Here is a 12,326-nt window from a genome sequence, read left to right as displayed (position 1 = left end):
AATGCTTTAATATTACTCTCATTTCAGATATTCTGTTGCCTTTGATCTCCACTAAATAGTGGTCAGAAAAGAGAAAATGAAAAGGGGAAATATACAAACCAGACTACCGTTTTGCCACTCGAAAATAGATATGGCCAAATGTTAATTGAGTGAAGAGAATGACATTATCACTCAAAGAGAATAGAATCACTGAGATGATCGCTGTACTTATTTTGGAAAATCAAGTATTGAAGCTGGTCTTTAAAACTGTTAAGAGGGGTGCCTGGGTGGCTCAGTCGGTTAAGCGTCTGACTTCAGCTCAGGTCACGATCTCGCGGTCCGTGAGTTCGAGCCCCGCGTTGGGCTCTGGGCTGATGGCTCAGAGCCTGGAGCCTGCTTCCGATTCTGTGTCTCCCTCTCTCTCTGCCCCTCCCCTGTTCATGCTCTGTCTCTCTCTGTCTCAAAAATAAATAAATGTTAAAAAAAATTAAAAAACAACTGTTAAGAGACATATTATAACCTATGGAAATAAACAGTTCAGCATATAATTTATCCACCCACTAAAATATATCCTAAAAATTATCTGAAACTTCCTTTTATTACATTGTCCCTTATTAAATGTGTATTAATGAGTGTATATTGACATTTGTCTATTCCCAATACCAAATTTGATTTGTATTATCTAATGTCAGCATACTATCTATCCACTCCTTATAGAAGGTTCCTCTGCCCAAACATAGTAGATACTAATTTTTAGTTACTTTCAGCAAAAGTTATGCTTTCCTATGTATCATTTATTGTCTATTCTAAGTCCTTTTTTGGCTAAAAAATCTTGTCATAGGCAGGCTTTTCAAAATACCATATAGCAAGTGGATTTTGCATCGGTGGGATGCTGGGACCCTTTGGAGTTATTGGTTTGTTGTATTTGGAATTCTGATGCTTTGACATGCTGCCGTGCTCAATGAGTCTTTGTTAAACTGAAAGGTTTTGCTTTCTGGAAGTTTTGGGCAATTTAAAAATAAGCCAACGTAGACCATAGTATAGTTGATTATAAAGTTGGCTTCCAGTTGTTGAGTGTATGTGACAGGCACTTCCAAGATAAGCCATATGGAAGTAAAAATGGAACTAGAAAGAAAGGATTTCCCTGAAGCACAGTCAGCAGACCTACTGGATCAAATCCTAGGCAATATTTCCAATGACAAGTATTTCTTTTGAATACATTTAAATGGTTTATCATTCCATCAACTTGTTTTTAATAGGTTGCCATGAAAGAAGGGATATGCATTAATTCCATAGCATGCATTTAGTGATGGTCAACCTGTTTTTTGCATAATTATGGAGAAATGAAGCTACCACAGAAGAGTTATAATCACTTTATGATAATAAAAAGAGTTCTTTCCCCCAAATTTAGCCAGAAATCTGAACTGTCTTACTTAGTTTAGGCTTCAAAGTGAGTTACTGGATGAGCCTGCCTGACAGGTTCTGCTTCTGTCCTTTTTCACCTCAGACACTAACACATTCTCTTCTCACAGCTGACTAGGGCCCAGGTAGAGTAAGGGAGTTAATAGGAAATCTCACAGCTATGTATTTGAAGAACCAGCAGATGTAAGCATACCCCTGTATTTAGTCAGCAAGGCTGATGGATTGGGGGCAGGACTGCACTCATTTCACTTTGGTGTCCCCACAGTTGCTATGACCTTGCCTTCCACTTGGAGAATCAGCTGGTGTTAATAACATGTTTATTTTTTTTCACATATAAAATGGTTACTTTTTTTGTAAAAACAACCATAAAAATTGAGAACATAATCTAACTGATAATTAATAATATCTGTTGCCTATTGAATGCCTATTAGGTTTAGAGTTTTAGGTGCATGGTTTTTGAGCCTTATGCTAGCCCTGTTGTGTGGAGATATTGTACCTATTTAACAGATAAGACTGCTGGACTTGGGTCCTGAAAATAGAGAAGCAGCTTACTGGCCATCCAGTTAGACTCCCCAGCCTTCTGTGCATCAGTCCTAAAGATCACTTACAGTCCGTCATTTCAGAATCACATAGGAAAAGACAAGCACCAGAATTTGTGTTCAGGAGCTGATGCCTTCTAGTTCTTAGATGTTCAGAGGGGAGCAACCTATACTGGGCTCTGTGCATAAAGCCTGAAAGTGGTGACTCTCTAGAAATACCTTATGAGATTTTCTCCTGGGGAGGGGGGTGGTGGAGGGAGGGGCAGTTGTCAAAGTAAAACATTTCAAGAGAGGATGGAGCTAGTGCATTTCCAGTAGCTAATTAGGGAAAAAAATACATTTCTAATTGTTTTCTTGGGTCCTTTTTTTCCCTCACTACACTTTTCAATTGCTTTCTAATGTTGAAATCAGAAATTATTTGTTTAGTGTATGACTAAAAATGAAGGACTTAAGACAATGTCCATAAATCTAAAGCCTTAAATATAGTCCTTAGAAATCAGCTGAAACCGTGAAGACCACTCAGAAAATATGGGGGAGAAAAGAGTGCCAAGTTCTTACTAATGAAGGGGACAGTGTATTGCTGTAGCTGTTCTGAGAGGCTTTAATCCTGCTGCTGAGACCATATGTATGCATGTGTACATACACTAAAATATTTACTTTTTTATAAACTGCCTTTGTGAAATATTTCTTGAGAGAAAACAGCAATGTTTAAATATATTTGCTTTTTAAAAATTGCTCCATTTTTCTGCCGTTGAGTTTGAAACATTTTAGAGAGTAAGATTCAAGGACGTTATTTAAAATGAATACAAAAGTTTTCTTTCCTTCTTTTAGCTAAAAATGTTCATAACATTCACTCCTTATAGTAATGTCTTCTGGTATTCTTTTTTTCTAAAAGAGTCAGAGTCTAAGTCAGTGATAGTTGCAGTTTTAAACTTATTACTGGAAGTATGAGAATAATTAGTTGTAAGTTCAGTTTTTCCTGTGTCTTAGGGATAGAGTGGAGCTGTAGATGGAAAATCAGTAAATAACGGAACAATTTTTCCAGAGGTCACATAAAAGCTGGCTCTTGGTTATTTCCTTCATTCCCTTTGTCTTATCTCACCAAAAGGTCTGATGGTAATCAGTTCCCAGCTTTGAAATACAATTGCATTGAATTTGGTTTAGTGCATTGCACTGACTTTATAGATCATTTCATTGTATTAACCTCTTGTTTTTGTGTCTGTCATAGCGATATTTGTCTTTGTGGGATTTGACTTGTTGGTTTTGATTTGAAAGGGTTGCCATCCCACTGAAACTGTTAAATAATGAGTTTCTCTCTTCATTTTTTAACTCAACACATTGCTGGCATCCTCTCCAGTGTTGCAGTATGAGGTCTCCAAAGTTACTTTGCCCGTTGTAGGGAGACATCAACTTGACATCTATTTTATGGTTTAAAACAGAGCCTTTGGCTTAATGTTTGTGATTTTTCTTTTCCATCTGAATCCTGGCTACTTAAGTAGATAGTGTTGGCTCTATTCAGGTAGTATCCTTTGCGAATTCCTCCACATACAACTTAGGTTTTAATGGACGGTCAGAGAACATACGGAGGTACTCAGTTGGGGTCATGCTACATCAATATTCTCCATAAAGAAGTGTCTTTCCCTTGTGTTGTTGTTCTTAAGTTAGAACAAATAATAGAAATATAAACATAGAAGAATATAGTATGTACCTAGGAAACTTGTAAGTATCTTTTAAAAATCCTATTAAGACATAAATTGCCCATCTTAGTGTGAACCACTCTTGCTTGTTTTTGTTTGTTTGTTTTTAATAAAATATGTAATGTTTGTGTGATCTCACCATTGAAATAAAGACACAGGAGTCAAGCCTTGTGAAATCAATCTCGACCTTACCATGTAACTGTACATTAAAGTGGGGTTTTCCCCCTTTTTGTTGGCTAGGTAATTTGATAGAGAATAAAACTTCTGCCTTTTTAGAAGGTCCAGTATCTAGATAGAAGGAGCCTGAGTCCTTTGAGCAACAGATGCTGCATCTGTGAAACAAAAAATTACAATATTATTCACAGAATGCTACTAATATTTATATTCAACATAAAAGCAAATAATTATCTAGCAATTCTATTCACTGGACCAAAAAATTCTAGTGTCTATGATGATAATGCCTCATTGCTTTTGTTTAAATCCAGAGATTATGACTTTTGAATCTTTCTTTTTCAAGGTGTGCTTTCCTAATATAAAATGGGACTAGATTTCTTTACCTAGAGAAATGCATTTCAGTGAAGAATTACCCCCACCTTTTCTTTTAATCTGAGATAGAATGGGTAAACATGTTCTTATCTATGACCTTACTAGAAAATATAGTGTTGTGTTTATCATTTATGATTTTTAATACCCAAAGTACACATTCAGTAAGTTGAAACACATTCCAGACTTTGAATTCATTATTTTTTTTGTTGCATGTTGAACTAATTGGCTTGAATACTTTTATGTGCTTCTGTTCAACTCCACATACAAATTGTAGAGTATTCATCTGAAATGTATGAATTTTAAATTATTTAAACTTTATACTGCTAGTGTATGACCCTCTGAGACTTTTTAAAGAACACACAGCTCTTTTCCCTCTAGACATTACAGATTTAATTTGTTTTAGATACGAAGCCATTTATCTTGTATTTTTAAAAATGCTATGTTGTTTATTATGCTTTGATAGATTCACAAATTATTTCTACTTTTCTTTAAACAAATGTATTTGGAAATTGTGATAGTTCAAGATGAAATACCTTGTGCCTTTTAAGCCTTGATGGATGAACACTAACTATCCCACCATGTCATTTAAATGGCTGAGCATAATCTTCCTGATGCGGTCCATAATATATATCCCAGAACAAATTTGTGTTTTCTTTTCAAGTACTCTAAAATTTCAAATACCTCTTTCCTTATTTTACTCAGCAACAATCTGCAATTTATTTTTCTCCAGGAAAATTGAATCTGTTACTGCTTAGTATTCCTACCAGTTTGAAAAATGTGGTTTATATTGGCATCAGAGCAGTAATTTACATATATTGGGATAACAGGAATGCGTGCCAGAAAAAGATCAACATAAAATGAAATGCAAAAAAGCTGTTTTTCTTCAACAGCAACTCAGAGTGAAGCTAATAGAGAAATTGATGAACATCTGCCCTGAATGTGTCACTTGTTTCTTCTAGGTGAAGTGTGACCAGTATTGGCCCAGTAGAGGCACAGAAACCCACGGGCTGGTCCAGGTGACGCTACTCGATACCGTGGAACTGGCCACGTATTGTGTTCGAACATTTGCACTTTACAAGGTTTGCCTCCCCCCCCCACTTCCTCTTTCCATTATTTAAAGAAAGCGTCTTTTGAGAAATCAAATATCTTATGACTTTGCTTAAATCTTGATTCCACTGGCAACAGTGAACAGTGAGATAATTCTTCCATTATCGCTCAGCAACTTTTCTCCTTGTCCAGCGATCTATCAGTAAATATGGAACTCTCACTCTGAGCAGAAGTGTTGGCAAATGAAGAATAGAAGAACTAGTTCTTTCTGTAAAAATAACAGGAGCATTCCTGATAGTTAAACCTGAAAAATGTAATGCTTCTCACCTAAGAATTTTTATCTTCCTGAGCAAATAGTTGTCATTTACAAATAGCTTGACATTGATATCTCCAAGGAGTGTGTCTTCCCAAAGGTCATATGGTAGGGGGAAGGGATTAAGACAGCACATTTTCACGTTACCTCTACCCTGTTATTACCCATCATTGCAACCTGAGGACAGGAAAACAGAATCTCACCTTGTCTTCCTACTTCACAGAATGGGTCAAGTGAGAAGAGAGAAGTGAGACAATTCCAGTTCACTGCCTGGCCTGATCATGGCGTTCCAGAACACCCTACACCTTTTCTAGCTTTCTTACGCAGAGTCAAAACCTGTAACCCTCCTGATGCAGGCCCTATGGTTGTGCACTGCAGGTAAGAACCACTGAGAGCATTTGTGTTTCTCACAGAAGGTTTGCAAGGAAACAAAAGGTTTCTCATTGGATATTCTCTTTCCAAATTCTTGATACTCTGGGATAGTAGATGTCTCTATAAATAACACAGGGGGTCTTTTGTTTTTGGTCAAATGAGGCCTATGCTAACATGAATAGACAGAATTTGATATAGATGAACATTACCCTTTGGAGATAATAAGCAACTGTGATTCATGCTATTTTCTCTTTGGAGCAAAGATAAATAATTGTATGAAACAGAAAAGAATTAAGAATCAATCTTGTAATATCGTTCAAGTTTCATCTATGTGAGGGGATATTCTTTAAAATGTAGGTAGGTGGGGCGCCTGGGTGGCTCAGTCGGTTAAGCATCTGACTTTGGCTCAGGTCATGATCTCGCGATTCATGAGTTCGAGCCCCGCGTCAGGCTCTGGGCTGATGGCTCAGAGCCTGGAGCCTATTTCCGATTCTGTGTCTCCCTCTCTCTCTGCCCCTCCCCTGCTCATGCTCTGTCTCTCTCTGTCTCAAAAATAAATAAAAACATTAAAAAAAATTTTTTTAAATAAATAAATAAAAAAAATAAAATGTAGGTAGGTAGGTAGGTAGATGAAGTGCTTGACAAGTTCTTGTGACCTGGGATGATACAACCTTTTTACTATTTATAGGAAAAAAAAATGCTGAACAAAATAATACTATAAATATAAAAGCTTTTAGCTAAGGTGTCTTATTGCTTAAAGATACCTTCTACATATTATCAAGTCACATATAGAAAATATACTAATTTGAGTTTTACAAATTTATTTAACATAATATATACAAAGACCTATTTTTTGGAAGAATTTATTTTATGTACTTGGAGGTAATGAGTGTGTATTTCTTTTGAAATTTTGTATACTTTATTATTATTTTTTACTTAATTCTAACATTCTCTGTATCACCACTTATCTTCTACTATATATGTGTTTTTACATTTAAATGATTTTTTTTTAATTTTAATTATTTTGGGGCTCCTGGGTGGCTCGGTCGGTTGGGCAGCCGACTTCACCTCAGGCCATGATCTCGCGGTCCATGAGTTCTAGCCCTGCGTCGAACTCTGTGCTGACAGCTCGGATCCTGGAGCCTACTTCAGATTCTGTGTCTCCCTCTCTCTGACCCTCCCCGTTCATGCTCTGTCTCTCCCTGTCTCAAAAATAAATAAACGTTAAAAAAATTTAAATTAAAAAAAAATTTAACTATTTTTATAGAAGAGGGAGGGGCAGGAAGAGAGGGAGAGAGAGAATCCTAATCAGGCTTCATGCTGTCAGTGTGAAGCCTGATGTGGGCCTTGAACTCACAAACCCTGAGATCATGACCTGAGCTGAAACCAAGAGTCAGATGCTTAACTGACTGAGCCACCCAGGCACCCCAACTACATATTACTATATAAAATCCATAATACTACTATATAATCTATAATAATTCTTTGTAATCTGGGTGATTCAAATATGAGAGAATATGGCTCTTTGCACAGACAAGTAAAATTGCAATGGGAAGTATATAAAAAAGGAAAGAAAGCACCTATCATAAACCACTTCTGTCGTGACTTAATAGTACAACTCTTTCACATCAGAGCCTGGAGCCTATTTCCGATTCTGTGTCTCCCTCTCTCTCTGCCCCTCCCCCGTTCATGCTCTGTCTCTCTCTGTCTCAAAAATAAATAAACGTTAAAAAAAATTAAAAAAAAACACAAATCATAATTCTGGGCATACTCTCTTGACTTGGAAAAAAAAAAAGGGGGCGCCTGGGTGGCTCAGTCGGTTGGGCGTCTGACTTCGGCTCAGGTCACGATCTCGCGGTCCGTGAGTTCGAGCCCTGCGTCGGGCTCTGGCTGACAGTAAATATACTATTATATTTAAGTATAATACAGTAACTAGATCTTATAAGTGACATCTGTTTTTACACAACATGGGGACAATACCTAGAACAGAATAACCGCAATAAAATTCACCTAACCCATGATACCGTGGTCAATGTTACACAGTGGCCTAGCAGGTTTTGAACAAGATGAAGTTGTTTTTCTCTTTCCCAGCAATTTTTCCCCAACAAAAACTAATAACACCACGTTATGTTTATAGAGCATTTTACAAATTCCAAAGCACTCTCCCATGGTTTGTTGTGTTGGATGTCATTACCAGTATGTCGGATCAAGAGAAGAGCGTAGAAGAGAGGCTACAGGGTTTGGTCCAAGCACTGCAGCCAGGAAGCCAGACAGAGTCCCACTCATGTCTCATAATCTACTACTGGCTCCTCTGGACCTGACACCATGTTGCAGTGTTTGGCATGATTCTGAAACACTACAAAATATTTGTATTAACTTGAGCAGATGCTTTTGCCTCACGACAGCAGACTTCTGGTTTTCCTGCCTGTTGGTTTCAGCAGGCACTAGTGTGACCAGTCTCTATACTCTGTTATACATACTTCTTTGTAGACCTCAAAGAGCCATTGTGCCTGGTGACATGGTGCATCTGCTTGGCACCAGCTCGACTTGATTTTAAAGATCATGTATGAAATGTTTCCTGATGGATTTTGGCCACAGGATAGGGAAACAGAAAGTTTGGGCTCACTGAAGAAAATTGCTCTCATATGCCTAATGGCAAAAATACAATTCATGCAAATATATACACACACACACACAGATGTATACACAAGCACACACACACACACACACACACACACACACACACGTATACATATATATACATATACATGTGTGTGTATATATGTATATATGTATATGTGTATATATATGTATATATGTATATATATACACACACACATACACACACATAATAGGAATAAAATTTAGGGAAAGCAAACTTGGAAGTTTTCACAAAACATTGTATTTGCATTACAGTTTGAAATATAGCATTTTCCCTCTCTCAAAACATGCTTTCAATTTCTGTAAATTAAAGGAGAAATTTGGTTGATTGATTATTTAAAAATGCAATTTATCTTCTGTTGATCATAACCAAGGTATAATGCTTTATGTTGGATACTCAGTTGGATCCAAAAAGGTTTGCAGGCAAGTAGGAGAGATAAGATGGATAGCTATAATGCTTTATTTTGAGAAAATACATACACCCCTCCATACACACACACACACACACCTATGTTATGTTAAGTCACCTGGACTCACCCCTGAAAGATACAAACAACTCCAGAGGAATAAGAAAACAAAGATGAATGTGCTGAGCTAATAGCTGTTGACATTTGAAAGTGCTGTGCCTGAGGCTCTGGAGAAGCTTTGTACAAAACAGAAAAATAGGTATATTGGTGAAAGAAATTTATTAGCAGCTTTGAAATAATGAGGGAAAGATGCAGCATGAACTAAAGCTCTGAGAAATGATCTTTGTTCACCCATGGGTTGTCTTATAAGTCTGTGAGAAATCTTGGCCTCTTTATTTAGGAAAGGCCATGTTGCACACTGTTATAGTTGCAAAGCATCATGAATTCTTGACTTGGATACAGTGTATGTTTAAACTTGAGAGCACAGTTCTTCTGATGGAGTAGCAGAGAAAAATTACTACAGACAACAACTGCTTATGTGGGACCCAAGAAATGCTAGTTTATAAATCATCTCTAAGCAGGAAGGAACTTTGCAGAAAGCCACAACAGACAAGTCACAGAGGGATATTGATTACAGATATTGATTACAGAGGGATATTGATTTACATGATCATGTTGTAAATAATCACACAAATACTCTGGAATGTAAATACTGAATTTCATGTTGAGATTTCTCTCCTGATGGATTTGACATTTTTTTCTCTGTAATGAAGGAGTAGTGACAAACTCAAACCCAAGCCTTCTGCCAAACAGATGCAATGAAAATGGAGGGGGTTTTAAATGAAGTCTGGTAGTAGACAAAAAAAGGGGGGGAAAGGACAGAAAGAGAGAAGATTCATATTTATCCAGTAGTTCTGTCTAGTAATCAATGTGCCAGGACTAAAAAGAGCTATTATGAATAAGAGGAATTCTAACAGTCAATAGTAAGAAAGAGGAGGATAGCCCAGTGTGGTAACCATAGATAAGGCCTTGGAAGGTCAAGAAGGATAGGGTCCACCTCATGCCTAGAAGAATGGTGCCACAAGCACAGAAAGACCAGCTCTAGTCATCAGTCAATTCATACAGAGCATAGAAACTCAACATTAGGAGGGCACACTCTGGAGAGAGACTGCCCGGGTAAAATGCTGGATTGTTCACTGACGGGCTCTGTGCCTTTGAGCAACTTATTCTTATCTGCTAGCCTCTATTTCTTCACCTGTAAATGGGTTAACACTCTCCATAACATCAAGAATTTAATTAAGGTTAAATGAAATGATATGAAATGATAAAACATTTAGGACAGTTTATAGTATGCAGAAGTATGAAATAATTTTAAATTATTGGTATATTACTGAGTAAGTTTAAATCTATATGTATATTTACAACTCAAGAGAAAATAATCAGCATTAACTTAAAAATAATCTATATGACTTGAGCCATGAGTAGCCAGATGTTTATAAATATATAATATTTAATCAAATAGGTTTTTAAAAATTTATATATTTTCCACCATGGTAATTACAGCCAATTTTCCCCAGTGGAGAGAACATGTTCTCATTTACTATGAGTTAAAATCATTTATTATAAGAAATACCTGTTCTTGGGGCGCCTGGGTGGCGCAGTCGGTTAAGCGTCCGACTTCAGCCAGGTCACGATCTCGCGGTCCGTGAGTTCGAGCCCCGCGTCGGGCTCTGGGCTGATGGCTCAGAGCCTGGAGCCTGTTTCCGATTCTGTGTCTCCCTCTCTCTCTGCCCCTCCCCCGTTCATGCTCTGTCTCTCTCTGTCCCAAAAATAAATAAACGTTGGAAAAAAAAAAAATTAAAAAAAAAAAAAAAAAGAAATACCTGTTCTTGACTACCTGAAAAACCATTGAATTCTTAAAAGGATACTGTTAAGGATACATAGAAATTAATATGGTGGTTCTTGATGCCTTCAAGGTAAAATTTGAGTTTAGCATTATGTTCCTGCCCCTTTATAATCTAGGCTGATGTCTCCCTCATGCCTCATTGTTCATTCTCTTAGCCACCTACCACTAGCTACACATTCCAAGTACTTTCATCTCTGGCTCTTGGTAAGTGATATTTATCCACTCTAGAAATTTACCTGTTCCTCTCTCTACCTGACGATGTTCAACCTTGTTTCATAATCCACCTCAAGTAGCACATGCCCTGCATTGCAAAGGTTGCAAACTGGCCTCAGATGATTTTGTTGACATCTGTGGTAATTTTTTTTTTAATTTAAACTTAAATTTTTAATTTAAGTGGAATGCACTATCCAGTTTTCTAAACCTTCCCTGTCCCTATTGTTTTACACACAGCTCAACTCATCCATTTACAGGGATTACTTCATATTATAAACATCTGACTTGAAACTCTGGAAAACCCTTTTAAGCTCATTCCTCATTCCTCTTCCCACAGAAAGAATTAAACAATCTGTTCTCTGAACTCTCATAAAATAGGTTCATACTTAGCAAATTTAGCTATCTGTGTACGGATCATATATGCCTTGAAATCCCAGAGGGCATGGGCGATGGCTTATGAACATTTGTACCCACCTCTTACATCATAGTAGTGCTCAATAATTGCTTTCTGAAGTTAATTGAATTCCATGTGGTGTTTTACAAGTTTTTACAGAAGCATTAAGATCATTTCATGGCTGGACTATTTTTTGGTTTTTAACATGACTATACTTTTATCTCTTTATGTTGTGGTATTTTTATGAGAATTTAATTATTTTAAATTGCCTTTATCTTTCTCATACCTACTTCTAAGTCCCTTTTCCTACAACTCTTTCATGTTCTTTTTCACATGCTCTCCATTCCATGATTAAACATAGATATAGATCCCTGTTTTTAGCCATAATAATAAACATATTGAACCCTTAATGGACAACAAATAATCTTTCTTCTCAACTGGAGAGACCCTGTTCTGTGTTTCACATGTGTTATTGCTATTTCCTGCCAGTCATTCTCAGAGTTAGGAACCTTATTTTCCCATTCTACACAAGAGGAAACAGAGACCAACTTGTGGTCTCTAAGGAAGACCAACTTACTTGCCTGAGCACATGCGACTAGTCATAGCATAGCTACTGTGTGCCCAAGGTTGCCTGTTCCTATCGACCAGCCCTTAAATCACTTGGTGGTCTCTACCTTCTCATTTGGCCACCTCCTTGAAGGGCATTTCACTTTTTCAGCCTACCCTGATGACCTGGTCAGAATGAGCCACATTGCCATATTCTAGCCTTTATTTCACTCTTTATGTATTAAAGGTAATTTCTAGTTTGTGACACTCCTGTATCCCTTACT

General features: G+C 37.1%; 1 protein-coding gene across 48 annotated transcripts in view; it reads left to right on the top strand.

Moving 5' to 3' along the window:
- PTPRD (protein tyrosine phosphatase receptor type D) overlaps positions 1–12,326 on the top strand; it is a 2,239,943-nt gene that overhangs the window by 2,182,891 nt on the left and 44,726 nt on the right. For all 48 annotated transcript variants that reach the window (XM_045470157.1, XM_045470168.1, XM_045470171.1 and 45 more), the window contains 2 exons: positions 5,143–5,262; positions 5,767–5,921. In XM_045470157.1, coding sequence (XP_045326113.1) covers positions 5,143–5,262; positions 5,767–5,921 — 275 coding nt within the window. The remainder of the gene's footprint in view (positions 1–5,142; positions 5,263–5,766; positions 5,922–12,326) is intronic.

This window comes from Leopardus geoffroyi, chromosome D4 (genome assembly GCF_018350155.1).
Source record: "Leopardus geoffroyi isolate Oge1 chromosome D4, O.geoffroyi_Oge1_pat1.0, whole genome shotgun sequence".
Lineage (NCBI taxonomy): Eukaryota > Metazoa > Chordata > Mammalia > Carnivora > Felidae > Leopardus > Leopardus geoffroyi.
This window is presented reverse-complemented; position numbering and strand designations above follow the sequence as displayed.